Below are 17,934 nucleotides of genomic sequence, written 5' to 3' on the forward strand. Positions count from 1 at the left end.
CAAATCGATTGTCAGGATTTTTGTTTTTTTTTTTTTAGTGAACCGTGTAAACAAGTCGACGATGATTTTCGTCGAAAATCACGATGGTTTGTTTTTGTTTGTTTGTTTGTTTGTGGTCACGTGGATGTAAAGGTATTTTTTGACCGTTTTTGTTTGTGTCGGGTAATTAAACACGACGACGAGGTAGTCGTCGTCGACGTCGTGGGAAATCACCCAGTTTGGAAAATGAAGACATAGAAAGTGAAAAAAAAAAAAAAAAGTTTTCGCGTTGATTACGATCAGAATAAACGGAGAACAAAGATGAGAATAAAGTTTTTTTTTTTTTTTTTTCACTTTCGAAAAGAAACGGTAATATATGGTTTTAATATTTTTGTAATTTTTTTTTTTGTTTTATTTTCAGGTAGATATGGCTCTTTCATGACGGTTACTTTCGTGAGTGCCAGAAAGGTACGAGAGTGCGGCAGCGGCAGCGGCGGCGGCGGCGGCGGTGAATTGTCACCGCGTAGGTTGCCTTCAAGACAGAATGCACTATGCTGAAATGCCACAGGACGTCTCTTGTGACAGTTTGTCGGCTTACAGAGCCGTAGAGAAAACATATCAAAACGGGGATTGTTCCGAACTCCGATTGGAACTCCAATTACCCGAAGATGCTTACGTCAAAAAGAAAGGATTCAACAAAACGGTGGAAAAATCACCGGAAAAAGGAAACGCTTTTCACGCGGCTAAAAACATCGTAACGAGACATTCATTTAGAAATGGCGAAAACGGTTCGAATTTTCAATCTGGTGAAAATCGGAAGAAAATCTCGGCTCCGGCCGTTTTCTGCGGTTATTCGAAAGTTAATTTCGACGACGAAAAGTAAATACAAAACGAAAGCATCGTAATATTATTATTATTATTATCATCATTATTATATTTCGTCGGTTTTTCAGGTCTCCAGTTCCTTCTCGTAGCAAATCTCAGAGTCTTCCGACGTCAGCACTGGGAATCGATTCGTACGATCTCATCGTCACGGACATTCTTCGCGTGTCACCCGAAGACTTTGCCACTCAAATAACGCTCCTCGATCTTCCCGCGTTCAGAGGCATAACTTTGGAAGAATTACAGGGATGCGGTTGGAATAAGAAGAACAAACTCGTCGTCGCACCGAACGTCGTCGCTTTCACCCGACGATTCAATCACATTAGCTTTTGGACGGTTCAAGAAGTGTTGAACGCGTCCGCTCTCAAACGGAGAACGGAAGTACTCGTTCACTTTATAAAAATTGCTAAAAAACTCTACGAGTTGAACAATCTTCATTCGCTATTCGCGATATTGTCCGCTCTTCAATGTGCGTCCATATACAGGTTAGGATTCCTTGGATGTTTTAAGAAAAGTGGTTACTTACGATGACAAAACAATTACTGTCGTTCGTTAATTACCTTTAAGAGAAGAAGGTGAAAGGAAAGAGAAAGAAAAAAAAAAAACGTTAAAACTTAATTTGAAATGTTTTTTTTTTTTTTTTTTTTTTTTTTTTTTGCAAAGGTGGAGACCTCTGCGTTTGTTTGTTTGTTTGTCTGTTTGTTTTTATTCTCTTAATTTCTACTCTAAGTGAAATGCATTGAAAATGTAATAAAATTATAAAAAATCGAACTCGTTAACGGTTTTTAATGATACTTTTACGAATTGTTTTTTTTACCCCCCCCCCTCTCTCTCTCTCTCTCTCTGCCTCTCTCTCTCGAAAGTTACATTTAAAAGTTATTAAAAAAAAAAATAATAATAATGATTGTAATTTTTAATCACGTGCTTAAACGTAATCGTAATCGTACGTTTTTTTTTTTTTTTTTATAGCGAGTTCGTTATCGACGTTCTTTCTCTCTCTCTCTCTCTCCCTCCCTCTCTTTCTTTCTCTCATTTTCTTCTCTCCTTTAAGTCAGCAAGGAAATCACTCATGATGAATGATAGGGAATGACTAATGAAAAAAAAAATGTTTTTTTTTTGTTTTTGTATTTTCAGGTTGAGCAAAACATGGAGTCACATATCGAAAAAGGATAAGCAATCGTTTGATAAATTGCTTGACGTATTTGCAGATGCCAACAATTGGCAAAACCTTCGGGAACATTTGGATTCGCTTAAACTTCCTTGCATTCCTTATTTGGGTACGTACCAAAAAAAAACGATTTTTTTTTTTGGGGGTACGTCGTCATCATTATTATTAATGTTGTTTTCCTTTTTTTTTTAAAAAGGTTTATTTCTAACCGATCTCGTGTACATCGACATGGCGCATCCTCAATCCGGCGGCCTAGAATCCGAACAACGACGAATCAAAATGAACAACGTTTTGAGAGTCATATCGAATTTTCAAGAATCGAATTACAATCATTTGAATCCGATACCACACGTTCAACGGTATTTGAATTCGATTCGATATATCGAAGAACTACAGAAATTCGTCGAGGACGATCAGTACAAGTGAGTTTGGTTTTTCGTCTTTTTCCTGTTTGTCTCGCCCACGTAACGAACTTGATGATGATACGACAGCACACAACAATACAAAATCATTTTTTTGTTTTATCCGTTACGACAGGAAGAATTAGTCGGATTCCTTCTCTCTCTCTCTCTCTCTCTCTCTCTCTCTCTCTCTCTCTCTCTCTCTCTATCTCTCTCTCCCTCTCCCTCTTTCTATCTCTCTTTCTCTTTCTCTCTCTCTCTCAGGGCCGTGTTTAAATTCAAGCATGTACGTGTTATTTTTTGTTTCAGATTGTCTCTCAGATTGGAACCTCCGTCGTCGGCGCCGAGTTCTTCGAGTTCTAAAGAATCCGTGAGCGAAACGGTTGCATCTCTAAACCTGTCGCCGGCCAAAGGTGGTCTCAGTTCAGGTTCCCTAAGACTTCAAGCCGCTTTAACCAACGGTAACAAATTCGTACCGGGTCATAGAAAATGTCGGAGTCTCGGAACGAAGTGAGTTTTTGTTTTTTTTTTTAAATGAATTTTAACCGTCGCTTTGAGTGCGTGTTCGCGTGCGTGTGTGCGTGTGTGCGTCACACCGTGAAACTAAAAAAGTGAGAAAATTGATTGATTGATTGATTGATTGATTGATTGATCGGTTGTTGTATTTTTGTGTTCTTTCATAGATTTCGTAGTACAAGCCTTCCACGTAATTTATATAATCACATGTTGGGCGGCTGTCATCAAAGTCGATCCCACGGAGCCATGGGGTGAGTGCTCGATAGATTATTTGAGCCTTTGACCACCCCCTGACCCTCCCCCCTCTTTGACCACCGCCCCCGACCCGACCCGTCCTTCTCTTTTCTTTCTTTACAAATTGGATTTTAGCTTTGTAGTTTTTTCAAAAACGAGGTGACCGTAGTTTCTGCTGCTGCTGCTGTTGCTGCTGCTGATGCAAACGCACACCCCAACCACGCTTTTATTTTAAATAAATAATAATAGGATGCACTTGTTTGCTGCTAGCATGTTGTTAATGCATGAAAACTCGTTTTTCTTTTTTTTGTCGTTGGGTACTCGGGTACAAAATTACAAACAAATTTTTTGCAAACAATGAAAGGCGTAGCCCATTTTTTTTTTTTTTTATTCTTCGGCGAATGCGATTGTTGTTTTTGACGTGGTACAAACGTTATCATTATCGTCGGTAGAGGGTGGTGAAAATAAACAAACGATCGGGGTTATAGAAAAATTATAACATGAGAATTTTTAGGAGGTACCACGAATCGGTTAATGATCGGTCGTAAGGTGATGATGATGGTGAGTGACCCCGAAAAAAACAAAAAGAAAATTCACCTGAGCGCCAGGTTTTCACTTTCGCCTATTAATTTCTTTCTTTTGCGTTGGGTTGCGTTTGTTTGTTTGTTGTTGTGTAATTACAAAAAAGAGCAAACAAACAAACAAACGGTCGTGAGTTTTTTAAATGCATTGTAAATTAGCTAATGCGAATTTTTAAAAAGAAAAAAAAGTTGGATTGCATGGAAATTTTTATTTTTTATTTTATTATTATTATTATTATTTTTGTTTTTTTTTGAAATTATTTGCTTTAGCATTTTCAACAAATGCGTTCAGGTGACTCCCTGCGAACAAGATCGCATGTATACAATTCCACGGCACCTTTTAGACGATTCAGTTTTAGAAGAACAACAACAGTGCACGAATTTAAGACTGAACGATTCGATGATAAAAAATGGCGGAGATGGGTGGGACAAAACAAATAATTCGGATAGAAATAAAATATCCGATTATAAAATGTCGAAAGATGGAAGAAATTTCGTTTCCGGTAGAGGCGGAGGCGGTGGAGTAGGAGTAGGAGGAGGAGGGTACGTGTTGCTTAATTTTTTTTTGTGGTTGTCACTCTTTTCCTCTCTCTCTCTCTCTCTCTCTTTCTCTCTCTTCGAAACTTGTTCATCGGGTAGAGATTTAAATAATAAGTAAGGGGACGAACGGTCGTGGTTAAAATCGATTTCATCGGTATTTTCTAGTTCCACGTTAACGATAAATTCGGACGAGTTGAGCGACGAATTATCAAACGATTGTCTCATGCAAGGATGCCTGAGGAGGAAAACGATACTCAAAGATGGTAAGAAACCGGGTGTGACGTCATGGCAAAGGTATTGGGTCCAGCTGTGGGGTTCGTCGCTCGTTTTTTTCTCACCCAAAGGATTCAAAGGAACGGAAAGACACGATTTCAAAAAGGAACCGTGTAAAATGATGGCCATATCCGGTTGGACGGTTTGCCCGACGGAAAATCCACTGCAACCGGATCTTTTTCAAATAGCCGATCTTCAGCGGGGTAATTATAAACTTTTTTCAATGTCAAAGGTCGAGAGACGATGATGATGATGATGATGATGGGTTTGTTGATTTTTGTTCCAGGGAACGTTTATAAATTTCGTTCCGGTAATAAATCGACGGCTTTTCAATGGTGTAAACAATTAACGAGGATCTCGGCTGGCGTAGAGGAAAAACCTTTGCCGGTCAATTTGATGTCTTTCGAATGATGGTCGAGGAGAGGAAAACCTGGAGGAAAATGAGAGAAAAAAATTTTCTTTCTTTCTTTTTTCAAATGTTTGTAAAAATTGTATAAGGGTTCCTCGAAACCTTCGCCCCGCTTTTACATACCTTCGTTCCCTGCGAATCGTTGTATAAATTGTATTTTGTAATAACGACCCGGCCCGCCCCCTCCCTACCCCCCCCCCCCCACAACGTGTAATTTGTAATAATAATAATAATAATGAAAATAAAAATGTCACCTTTTTCGTATTTTTTTTTTTTTTTTAATATTAAATATTTTTTTTTTTAATTAGAGTTGGAGACTGAAAAAGAAAAGAATTTTCTTTTTTTCATTTTTTTTTTTTTTTTTTTTTGGAAAATTTTTTTTTTCTTTTAAGTTTAAATTTGTGTTAAATTTGCGTTTGTGATTTTTTTTTTTGTTTTTTTCGAATACAACAAAAGTAGAAAAAAGTTGTAAGTATCGATTTGTTAATTTAAAAAAAAAGAAAAAGAAAAAGAAAAACGGGAAGTAAATGCAAAAGACGGTTAAAAGTGTTATAAAATTTTCTTTTTATTTTTTTTTTAATATTTTTGTCTCGGGTGAAAATATTATTATTATCATTATCATTATTATTATCATTATTATTATTACTATTATTATTTAACGGGATTTTCCCGTTTCCGAGTCTCAAACGCAAATTAAAAAAAAAAAAAAAAAAATTGTGTTCGTTTCCTATTCTCGAATGACTTTTCTTTTTTTTTTTTTTAAATTATTTATCGCATCTCTCTCTCTCTCTCTCACACACACATTGTCTCTCTCTTTCTCGAACATTGTCTCTCTCTATCTCTCTCTCTCTCTCACCTAAAGTCTTATTAGTAATTAAAAAAATTTTTTTTTATATGTATATTGTAAATCAGATTTTTTTTTTTTTTTTTTTTTTTAAAACCAAAGATGTAACCAAAGTTATAAACTTTTATTATTATTATTATTATTGTTTATATAAAAATAAAAAAAAAAAATTTTTTTCAATTTTTAAAAATGTCTGTGTGTGCGTGTATTTTTTTTTTTTTTTTTTTTTTCGAAACCTGGAAAAACCTGGAGAAAATTTTTACAATTTTTTTCAATTGACGAAACGAGTTGATGACGTCATAATTTTCGAAACAAAACATTCGAATTTGAAATTTTTTTTTTTTTGAACGAATGAATGAATGAATGAATGAAAAACAGAATGAATGTAAAAAAAAAAAGTATAATGAATAGAAAAAAAAAATTTTTTTAAATTTTATTTAAGTTTTGGGGGATAAAGAAAGAGAGAAAAAAAAAAAATTTATTCGTACACCTGCTCGTACGATAAAAACAATAACTTCCGTTTCCGGTTTACAATTTTTTTTTCTTATATATATATATATCAATTATTCACCTGTTAAATTGTAAAAATTTAAAAATTTTTTACGGTTAAATGTTTTTTTTTTTATTTAAACGTAAAATTTTACGGGGGGTGGGAGGGAGGGAGAGGAGGGGAAGGGGGAAAGGGAGGAAAACGAGTCCGAAAATTTCGATTTGACGTAACCATAAACGGCAACATGACGACATTTTACGGCATTACCTTTTTTAACTTATATTCAGGTACGATGATGATAAATCATCCTGTTTTCTTATTTACGCCAAAGACAATTATTATTAATGTTTTTTAAAAATAATAATAATAATAATTACTTCATCGTTTGTTGACGTGCAACAAACAAACAGACAAACCTCAATTCGATTTCTTAATATGGTTAAAAATTAAAAATTTTCGGGTTGGGTTTTGTTGTTTTGTTTTGCATTATCGTACCTTAATAAATAAAACAATAGCAGACGACGTTTGCTTTTTAAAAAAAAAATTTTTTAAATGCGTTTATCCCGTGGGAATACAAAAAAAATATTTCTGTTGTGCGTGGTCGTCGTTTTTTTTTTTTTTTTTTTACATTCCTTAATTTATGAATAATTTTTCGTCTGCTTTTTTTTAATTACTCCATTAATAATGATAATAAACGAGTCAAAGACATAATATTTAATCGTATCGCCGCCATTTTTATTTTTGCTGTCGTCATCGACGTCATCGTGGTCGTCGTCATCAAGTCGGTTCGGTTTGTTTTTTTTTTGTTTTTATGTTTATAATCAATTATTTATTTATTTATTTAAAAATATAGACTTTAAATTTGTTTTCTTTTAAAAAAAAATAAATCAACAGCAAAATAAAACGACAGCAAAAAAACGTCAGAAGTACAAACAAGAAAACAAAACAGCAAAAATATTTTCAACTCATATTTTTTTCCACCATTTTGATTCCAAGTTTACGTGTTTGTTTAAAAAAAAAAAAAAATAAATAGTACAACAGCAGACAGCAGGAATAAAAAATTTAATAATAATAATAATAATCAATGTGTCGTGTCGCATAATAATAATAATAATAATTTATTGAAAAAAATAATGTTAAAAAACTTTATTTCGGCACTGTTGAATAGTTGTTGTGTATGAAAAGGAAGGTACGCGAAGATAATAAGTAGGTTGGTTGTGAATATAAGAAGAAAGCTATAGGGACTCTCACGCTGCGAGCGAGGTTTCATATATCTTTCTCTCTCTCTCTCTCTCATTCACACACTAATTATATTATCTTTCTCACTTTTTTTTTTTTAAAAATAAAACTTGTCGCCTTTACTCTCTGCCTCTCTCTCTCTCTCTCTCTCTCTTTCTTTCTCTATTTCTTTCTCTCGCATTCTTTTTTTCAGTTTCCTGACTGTTATCGGTGACACATGCGCCCTGCATTTTAGGCTCTCTTTAAGAGAAGAATTCTTTTTTTTTTTTTTTTTTTTATGTTATTCATTCATTCCGTCGTTACATGTATTTAGTTTATTTTGTTTAGACAGTGTTTTAATGTGTTGCGGGTAAAAAAAAAAAAAAAAAAAAAAAAAAAAAAAAAAAGAGATTTTGTTTTATGTTTTTATGTTTTTCATAAAATTAATGATCACAATTCGATGTTTTTATATATATATATTTCATTATTCGAAAATAATCCATTTTTAAAATTAATTTCGAGCGTTCGCCATGTTCGCGTTTTACGCTTGTTCTTTTTTGTTTATTTTATTATGTTTGGGTTTTGTTTCGGGTCAACATAACACAACGATACCTTGTTATGATCACACGGGAAAGGCACAGGTACGTATACACATATATAATTTCAAATTAATTAAATTTTATTTAACATCTTCCCTTATAGTATTTTGTTATGTCGTTAAAAATAATAAAAATGGCGGTCGTCGTTTGAATAAAATTAACAGAAAATTTTTTAATTTTTTTTTTTTTAATTATTTATTCGAATACTCGCGTGTTTCGTTTCCTATTAAATATATATATATATATAAAATTATCATTATTATTATTATTATTATGAATGAATGAATTTCGATGTTTCCTTTTATATTACGTCAATCATTTATATATTTTATTTATCTTAATGAATAATAATAATAATAATTTTATCGTTTTTTTTTATATGTAATAAAACGTTTGAATTTTATCATGTAAAAATGGCGGATTTAGCGTGGCAATAGAGACAAACGTTATTGTTTTCATATAAGGGGGATTGTTTGATTTTGTTTTTTTTCTTTTCTTTTATTTTTTCTTTTTTCTTTTGAAATCGAACAAAAGTTAAAATTCTAAAAAAAAAAAAAAAAAAAAAAAAAAAAAGAAAAGTTATTTTTATTGTTGTAAAAATTTTTGAGTTGTTTGTTTGACCGCGCAAGCGTATTCGATTAGGTACCAACGAACTCGTCCCATAGGCCACCCACAATGATTTAAGAATTTTTTTTTTGTTTTCCCTTTTTCTTTTCTTTTTGTTATTATTATTATTATTATTATTATTCCCTTTTGGTTGCTTTGATTTTTAACTAACCATTTGTAGAAAATGTTTAGTATTTAAAAAAATATTTTGAAAAAACCAAATACTCTGTTTGTACATTCACACTTCATTAAAGTTTGTTTGTTTTTTTTTTGTTGAAAAAGTAAATTTTTGGATATATTTTTACAATTTTTAGTTATTTTGTTAGTTTATTATTGTTCAAAGGTTACAAAAATGATGAAAATCAATTTTCATACTTGAATAATAATAATAATATCATTTTTCTATCGAGTGTAATGGAAATTATTCTTCTTTGCCATCTCGAAACATAAAACTTTTTTACTTTGAATATAAATCTATGTATTATCATCATCATTATTCTCATCATTGTATTTAGTTTGTACCAGATTATGTGATTATTTTTTTTGTGTGGTATTCGAACAAACAATTGAATTTGATAAAGTTTAAAGGGTTTTGTGAACTCTCGAACAAGAATGTAAAATTTTACACAATCATAATCGTAATCAAAGTTTACGATGACATATATATATTTTTATTAATAATTTTTTATTAGTTATGTACACAACACATCACTCGTTTAACAATAAGAAAAGAAATTAGTCGTTAAATAAACCATCATTAATAAAAAATTTTTTTTTTGTAATGAAATTGTTATCTACCCACAAAAATTATACAACAGCATTTTAATACGACAGAAAAAAAAAATGAGAAGAGTTTTTAGACGCGAAAATTAGTTTGCGTTTGACTCCCACTTGAAATTTTTTTTATTATAATCAGCTAAATTAGTCAGTTTCCTCACAATTGAAAAGAGTGAGTGAGTGACCTTGTATATAAGTAAAATAATATCATTATTATTATTATTATTATTATTATTATTATTATTATTATTATTAAAAAAATAAAATTGTTTTTTTTCACAGAGATGCGTTCCAGAATTTGGTAATGCTGCATTTAATGTATTAGTCGAAGCAACAAACACATGCGGTATGAACGGACCTACAAATTATTGCATACAAACGGAATCAAGTCAAAAATATTGCGGTTTTTGTTTTCCTCCCGGAAGTCAAGAGGGAGAATCGCATCCCCCGGAATATTTAACGGATTTCAATAACGAAAGAAATCAAACATGGTGGCAATCGGAAACAATGCTCGAAGGAATTCAATATCCGAATCAAGTTAATTTAACATTACATTTACGTAAGAAAATTTAAATAATTATTTCTTTAAAAGAGAGAGAGAGAGAGGGGGGGAGGGGGGAAAGAATGTTTTTAAAAAGATTTTAATTTTAAACGGTTTGAAATAATAATAATAATAAATATTTAAAAATAACTTTTTAATGATTTTTCAACACAAGAGTTGAAAATTAACATGAGACTCATGTTGAATCGTTAATCAATACAACTTATCATACACACACACACACACACACACACATTGATTCTTTAAACTTTTTTTTTCTTCTTCTTAATTTTCAACCCACAATTATTATTATTATTATTATTATTATTTTGTTTTCAGTTAAAGCATATGATATAACTTATGTTCGACTTCTTTTCCAATCGCCAAGACCGGAAAGTTTTGTCATATATAAAAGAACAACACATGATGGACCATGGATTCCTTATCAGTATTTCAGGTTTGTCGACTTGCAACAAAATTTAAAAAAAAATATATATATATATATAAATAATGGAAGAAGAAGAAGATGATGATGATGATGAAGAAAATATTAAATAAAGAATCCTGTAATAAAAAGAAGAAAGAGTGCTAAATTAAATTGGCAACGTGGCACCATTTTTTTGTAAAGTAAAATTTGATGTATGCGAGGGTGGAACCAATTTAAAAAGTTTTCTAGAATTAAAATACGCCTATTTTTAAATGTTTTTTTTTTAACTACGATGATGATGATGATGATGATAAATACAATGTTTTTTGTTATTGTTTCAGTGCAACGTGTAGAGATACGTACGGTCTTCAGCAGCAGGTTTTTGCAAGGAGAGGAGATGAAACGAGAGCATTTTGCACTTCTGAATATTCCGACATGACGCCTTTAACGGGAGGTAGCGTGCCATTTTCAACGTTGGAGGGTAGGCCGTCAGCATATAATTTCGATAACAGTCCAGAATTGCAAGAATGGGTCACGGCCACGGATATAAGGATAACGTTCGATCGTTTGAACACGTTCGGAGATGAATTATGGAAAGATCCCGTAGTTTTAAAATCGTATTTTTATGCCGTCATGGATTTGGCTGTCGGAGCGAGGTGTAAATGTAACGGTCATGCGTTCGAATGCCCCTTGGTCGGAAACGGATGGGAAAGACGTTGTAGGTGCGAACATAACACAGCCGGACCGGATTGCAATGAATGTTTACCCTTTTATAATGATGCACCTTGGAGCAGAGCTACCAAAACTGATGCTCACGAATGTCGAGGTATTTGAAATGCTTAATGGCGGTCAGTAAGTCTAAAAGTTACGTCGATGGCTGACGGTAATTTTTTTTTTTTTTTGTTTGTAGCTTGCAATTGCAACGGTTATTCAAATCGCTGTTATTTTGATAAAGAGCTGTACGAACAAACCGGTCACGGTGGTCATTGCATTGATTGCGTGGGATTCAGAGATGGTCCCAATTGTGAAAGATGTAAAGAAAATTACTTTCAGCAAGAAGGTGGTCATTGCGTTGCGTGTAATTGTAATGAAATCGGTAAGTCAAAAAAATTAATTCGAATTCTCAATCAACGTTTTTGATCGTTGAAATAAATTTTTGTTGGGTTTTTTTTAAGGGTCAAGAAGCAGACAATGCAACAAAGAGGGTAAATGTCAGTGTAAACCTGGTGTCACCGGTGAGAAATGCGATCGTTGCGAACGGAATTTTTACGATTTCGGACCCGAAGGATGTAAACCTTGCGGATGCGTCGTCGGAGGAAGTTTACGAAACGAACCACATTGTGATCCCTCGACCGGAACGTGTCTCTGTAAGGAAAACGTCGAAGGGAAAAGGTGTCAAGAGTGTAAACCGGGATTTTTCAATTTGGATGTTGAAAATGAATACGGATGCACGCCTTGTTTCTGCTACGGACAATCGTCCGTTTGTAAATCCACGTCGGGATATTCAAAAGTCGTAATCGAAAGTTCATTCGCTAGAAGCAATGAAAAATGGTCGGCTGCAGATTATTCGAAACATCCGGCTCCAGTCAGTTACAATGGAATTTCTCAAACCATCGGCGTGCAATCTCAAGGTCATGAGCCAATTTATTTTCTGGCTCCGCAAAAATTTTTAGGCGATCAAAGAGCGAGTTATAATCAGGATTTGGAATTCAAACTTAGGATTGGAGAAACGAACGCTGCTCCGACGGTCGAAGACGTCATGTTACAAGGCGCGGGTTTGTCAATTAGCCAACCGATATTCGGTCAAAACAATCCTCTTCCGTCCGCCCAAGTGCAAAATTATAAATTTCGTTTGCACGAACATTCCGATCACGGATGGCAACCCAGGTTGTCTTCGCGAGATTTCATGTCCGTCTTGGCAAATTTAACTGCCGTGAAAATTAGGGGAACATATTTTCCTCAGGGAGTTGGATTTTTAGACGAAGTTAAATTAAAAACAGCCAGACGAGGAGCTGCGGGACAACCCGCGAATTGGATAGAAACCTGCACGTGTCCCTCGGGTTACATAGGACAGTTTTGTGAAAGTTGCGCTCATAAATACAGGCATGAACCCCCCAACGGAGGACCCTTTGCTCGATGCGTTCCTTGTAATTGTAACGGTCACGCTGATAGCTGCGAGGAAAATACAGGTTTGTTTGATTATTATTATTATTTTTTTTTTGTACGTTTTATTTATTATTCGCAAGATTGTGTGAGTAAAATTTAATGTAAAATTTTAAGGAAGATGTATTTGTCAGCACAATACCGAAGGTGAAAACTGCGAATTATGTGCCAGAGGATTTTACGGTAATTCTTTGGAAGGAACTGCTGATGATTGTAAACCGTGTCCCTGTCCGAACAAAGGAGCTTGCATTCAAATAGGTCCGGGTGAAGATAATATCGTTTGCTTGGAGTGTCCTCTCGGTTACGGTGGGCCCAGATGCGACCTGTGCAGGTAATTGAAGAAACGTCGTAATAACTTTTTTTGATATTATAATTTAAAAAAAAAAAAAAATTGTTTTTTAGTGACGGATATTTTGGAGATCCTAATGGAAAATTCGGAGAGGCTCAAAAATGTCAACCGTGTGATTGTAATACGAACGTCGATCCTAACGCTGTAGGAAACTGTAACAGAACAACGGGAGAATGTCTTAAATGCATTTACAACACGGGGGGTCCGCAGTGTGACCAATGTTTACCTGGTAAATAAATAAAACATGCGTCGTTAATTTACATTTTACAATCACGTACAATAGTTTTGTTTTTTAAGGTTTTTACGGAGATGCCTTAGCCATTCCAAAAGGCGATTGTAAAATGTGTCAGTGCTACAGAGCAGGTACGATGGAAACGGACGGCGGTCCGCCATTGTGCGATCAATTGACCGGACAATGTCATTGTAAACCTCACGTTCAGGGGGTTAATTGTGACGTTTGCGAAGATGGTTATTTCAACATCGTCAGTGGAGAAGTAAGAAAAAGACATTTTTTTTTTTTTTTAGTTTTGTTGTTATTAGATTGCACAATCAATTGATTTTTAATCAATCGTAGGGTTGCGAATCCTGTTCTTGCGATCCCATCGGAGCAATAAACAAAACGTGTGACATAACAACCGGGCAATGCATGTGTCGCGAAGGAATCGTCGGAAAGAGGTGCGATATGTGCGCTCCGTATCATTATGGATTTTCCGAAGAAGGGTGCAAACCTTGCGATTGTGATTTAATTGGAAGTAGCGACCTACAATGTGATACTTCGGGTCAATGTCCGGTGAGTAATATTCCAAATTTAAATAATAGTCGTCTGCTTTAAATTTACAATTAAAAACATTCGAATTTTTATCAGTGTCTCGAAAACGTTGAGGGTAGACGTTGCGATCGGTGTAAGGAAAACAAATACGACCGTCAAAGAGGTTGTCTAAATTGTGAGCCTTGCTATAACCTGGTCCAAGATGCAGCTAATGCCCATCGCGTCAAACTTCGAGAACTTGAAAAATTATTAGACGACATTGCAAACAGTCCGACGGTCATAGACGACGCAGATTTCGAAGATAAATTAAGAGAAGTGCAAGCAAGCGTCGAGGCTTTGGAAAAGGAGGCTAAATACGGAATCGGAGGTAGAGTGTCTCGTTGTTAACCTTTCCAAGGTCCTGATGATTTTTATAAATGACTGAATTGATCGACAGGTGGAAACGAAAGCGTTTTATCCGAAAGATTATCGGAAGTTTCGTCTCGGCTTCAACACGTGAAAGAAATGATAGATGAAGTGAATGACTATCGTATGAAAGCAGACGTCACGATCGAACACGGTCAAAGCAACGTGACTCTCGCGAGAGAAATAGTCGATCGAACGCGAGAACATTTGCAACAAGCGTTGGAATTCGTTCAAGCCGATGGATTTTCAGCTCTTCAAAGAGCTCTGGAAAGATCCGACGAATTCGGACAACAAAACAAACAAATGTCGGAAATCTCGCAAGAAGCTCGACATTTGGCAAACGAGTAAGTTCTCTTACATCATTCGAATCGCCTTTTCCTCTTCGCGCATGCGTATTTACGTCATTCGTTTCTTTCTTTCAGGCATGAAAAGGTAGCCGAATTGATTGGTCAGATAGCGGAAAAATCCGAAAACATATCGACGGAAGCGTATCAAATATCAAAGGACGCCGTGAAAAGGCAAAGAAACACGACGGATGAATTGGAAAATTTCAAAAGCGAAATCGGACGAATGGAAGATCGTGTCAATGCGATAAAAGCCGCAGCAGAAGACGCTCAAAATTCTGCCGATCAGGTATAGTTATAGTTATAGGTATATAGGTATAGTTTACCTTCATAAAAAAAGTTTAAAATTATTATATATTTTAAATTAATTTGTTTAAATTATAATTAAGGCGCAATTGGAAGCACTCGGAGTTTACCAAGAAATTTACGATTTGCAACTTCCGGAAATAAAAGCGGAAAAGTTAAAAGAAGAATCGGAATTTTTAATTAATTCGGCGAGGAAAATTAAAAAAGAAGCAGAAGATTTAATACTCGATCATACGGAAACGTGGGAAGAATTATTGAAACAAATTCAAGAATCTCAGGTATGACTTTTTTTGTTTTTCTTTTTTCTCTTCTCTCTAGTTATCTTAAATATCAAAAATTTGTTGTTGTTGTTGTTTGTTGTTTAGTTTTTACTCGAACAAGGAGAAGAACAACAAAACGTCGCCAACGATTTACTTGCGAATGCTGACGTCGCACGAAATAAAGCAAAAGAAGCCGTGAAACTCGGTGAACAAACGATAAAAGAAGCTCAGGATACTTTTACTATTTTGACAGGTACGCGCTATTATTTAAATCAAATCCTTTTCCCGATTATATTTATTTATAAAAGTAACTGAATCGATAATGCTTTCGTGATAGATTTCGAAAAGAAAGTGGAAGATTCGAAGGACAAAGCGCAAGAAGCACTCGCCATGGTCGACGACATTGTCAACATGATTGATTTAGCCGCGAATAAAACGAGAGAAGCGGAAGCCGCTCTACAGGGAGCCGAAAAAAATGCTCAAATTGCGAGAGACGTGGCAAAAGAAGCACAATCGAAATACGCCGAAGAAGCATCGAAGGTAAGTAATAATGAAAAGGAAATTTTTGTAAATAACTCGTTTGTTGTTGTTTTTATTGACGTCATTTTCGTGTCTTTTTTCAAACAAACAGGAAGCTCACGACATAAAACGAGAAGCGGAAGAAACGAAAAAGAAAGCAGGAAGATTACGAGACGAAGCTGATAATTTATCGGGTCGCGTTGCCGTCACGGAAAGCAGATTGAAAAAACTCGAAGAAAAAGCAGAATTGGACGAAGCGTTGACGGCGGAAGCGAAGAAAAAAGTCGGACAAACGAAAATAAGCGTCAACGAAGCTTCGAAACAAGTACAAAAAGCTCTCGCGGATGTCAACGACATTTTAGGCGAACTCCAAGATCTTTCCGATGTCGGTGAGTAGGAGTTTTTTTTTTTTGGAAAAAACTTGGCAACATTGTATCGCAACTTCGTATTTAATTCTATTATTATTATTATTATTATTATTATTATTTCAGATGAAAATTCACTCAACGATTTGGAAAGAAGGTTAGACGAAGCAGAAGAAGAAGTATTAGATTCGAAATTAGATGAAATGATGCAATTTTTAAAAGAGGAAAAAATGTCGCAGGTTTGCAAATCACAACCGAAAAAAAAAAACAATTTTCCGACGGAAAATTTGTAAAAAAAAAAAAAAAAAAAAAAAAATTTGTTTTCTGCTTTTTTTTTTTAGTCTCAATTAATGGGCCAGTATCAAGATGAAGTTGATAGATTAAGAGAAGAAGTTGCAAATATAGAAAAAATAGCAGGTTCGTTGCCGGAAGGATGTTTCAAACGGGGTATTAATTTGGAATTGTAAAAAATCATCATCATCATCATCATTCAACACCGGAAATGACGTTTTTTTACGTAATAAAATGAAAGTTTCGAGTTTTCACATCGATTGGAAAACGTACGGATTTTGCATATAAACAAAAATAAAAACTATGTAGACGTGGTGACGAAAAGTATAATAGTTTTAATAGTAATTATATTAATAATAATGATAATGATAATAATAATAATAATAATAATAATAATAATAATAAATAATAAGTCAGCTTATATCGCTTGTATAAAAATACCGAGAGAGAAAAAAAAAAAATTGATTGTTAGAGCGAAAATAATTTGGAAAATTCGGTTTCTAATTGTAAAAGTTGAAGGGGGGGGGGGAGGGGGAAAACAAATGACGTAAAGAATACGTAAAAGTAACGAACGGTTTCCGGTACGTTCGATGAAAAATTTAAAGAAAAAGAAAATTTCGTTTTATAAAAGGCTTTAATTGTCTTGTTTTTTTATATTTTTTTTTTTTTTATGGTAAACGAACTTCCGGTCACTGGAAACGAACAATTATTATTATTATTATTATTATTATTATTAAGTTTTTTTTTTTAAATATTGTTTTTTATAAATATGTGAATGTTTTTTTTTTTTTTTTTAATGTGTTCGCGCCTTGTTACCATTTTTTATAACCTTATTTTCTCTCTCTATCTATCCTTTTATCCCTCTATCTTTACCCCTCTATCCCTCTATATCTATCCCTGTCTATCTTTATTTCCTTTCCATCTATCTATCTATCTCACATTTATGTATTATACCAAAGAAAGTTTTTTTTTTTTTTTTTTTTTTTTTTTATATATATATTAAATAATAATAATTTTTAAGTTAATAATTAAAAAAAAATTAGTTTTTAGTATTAAAATTATGACAAAATAATATTTAATTTTTAAAGTTAACATTATTATCATCATCATCATCATCATCACTTTTTTTTGTATTTTTTTGAAGGAATTAAATGAAATGATGTTAATTTTAATTGTAAAATTAAAAATAAAAAACGAAAAAAAAAAAATTTGTTTGAATTTTTTATTTTTTTCCCATATAACCCCCAACGTATACGCATTTTTTAATAAGCGAGAATCCAACTTAGCATCTTATTACGCTAAAAAACCTCCTTAGATCTTATGTTTTACGGATACATCGGGAAAAAAATTCGTCGATTAAAAATAAAGTTAAAAATGACCGCGAAAATCCAACGTTTACGATTTATTCTAAAGTAGGTCGACCTTGAATCCAAGGCCAATGGTTTTACATTTCAATTTTGTAAAATTTTTCATGGTCATGATTTTTCAACCAAGGTCGACCTTGAATACAAGGCCACCAGTTTTAAAATTTTATTTTGTGAAAATTTTTCATGGTCACGTTTTTGCATTCAAGGTCGACCTTGTATATTTTACCTGACACACATTTTATTTTAAGCGGGAATTCATTGTTTGAATTTTAGTTTTTTTCTATACCTCCTGGGGTATTATGTTTTTCTAA

General features: G+C 33.6%; 2 protein-coding genes across 2 annotated transcripts; both read left to right on the forward strand.

Moving 5' to 3' along the window:
* Window positions 1–523: 523 nt before the first annotated feature.
* On the forward strand, window positions 524–4,985 carry Phum_PHUM500920 (Ral guanine nucleotide exchange factor, putative; the record flags this gene model as incomplete). Its single annotated transcript, XM_002430779.1, has 10 exons — window positions 524–858; window positions 933–1,346; window positions 1,996–2,138; window positions 2,226–2,451; window positions 2,740–2,940; window positions 3,114–3,197; window positions 3,869–3,895; window positions 4,032–4,184; window positions 4,467–4,777; window positions 4,861–4,985. 10 exons carry the CDS (start codon window positions 524–526, stop codon window positions 4,983–4,985), a joined length of 2,019 nt encoding a protein of 672 aa, XP_002430824.1.
* Window positions 4,986–8,065: 3,080 nt separating this feature from the next.
* Window positions 8,066–16,432, forward strand: Phum_PHUM500930 (laminin A chain, putative; the record flags this gene model as incomplete). The annotated part of the gene is made up of 19 exons (XM_002430780.1): window positions 8,066–8,176; window positions 9,800–10,076; window positions 10,398–10,515; window positions 10,827–11,311; window positions 11,396–11,581; window positions 11,661–12,674; window positions 12,766–12,979; window positions 13,051–13,226; window positions 13,295–13,491; window positions 13,572–13,787; window positions 13,863–14,133; window positions 14,203–14,515; window positions 14,594–14,804; window positions 14,905–15,099; window positions 15,187–15,334; window positions 15,419–15,621; window positions 15,713–15,989; window positions 16,092–16,204; window positions 16,307–16,432. 19 exons carry the CDS (start codon window positions 8,066–8,068, stop codon window positions 16,430–16,432), a joined length of 4,851 nt encoding a protein of 1,616 aa, XP_002430825.1.
* Window positions 16,433–17,934: the final 1,502 nt, after the last annotated feature.

Source organism: Pediculus humanus, genomic scaffold, assembly GCF_000006295.1.
Source record: "Pediculus humanus corporis 1103172108268 genomic scaffold, whole genome shotgun sequence".
NCBI lineage: Eukaryota > Metazoa > Arthropoda > Insecta > Psocodea > Pediculidae > Pediculus > Pediculus humanus.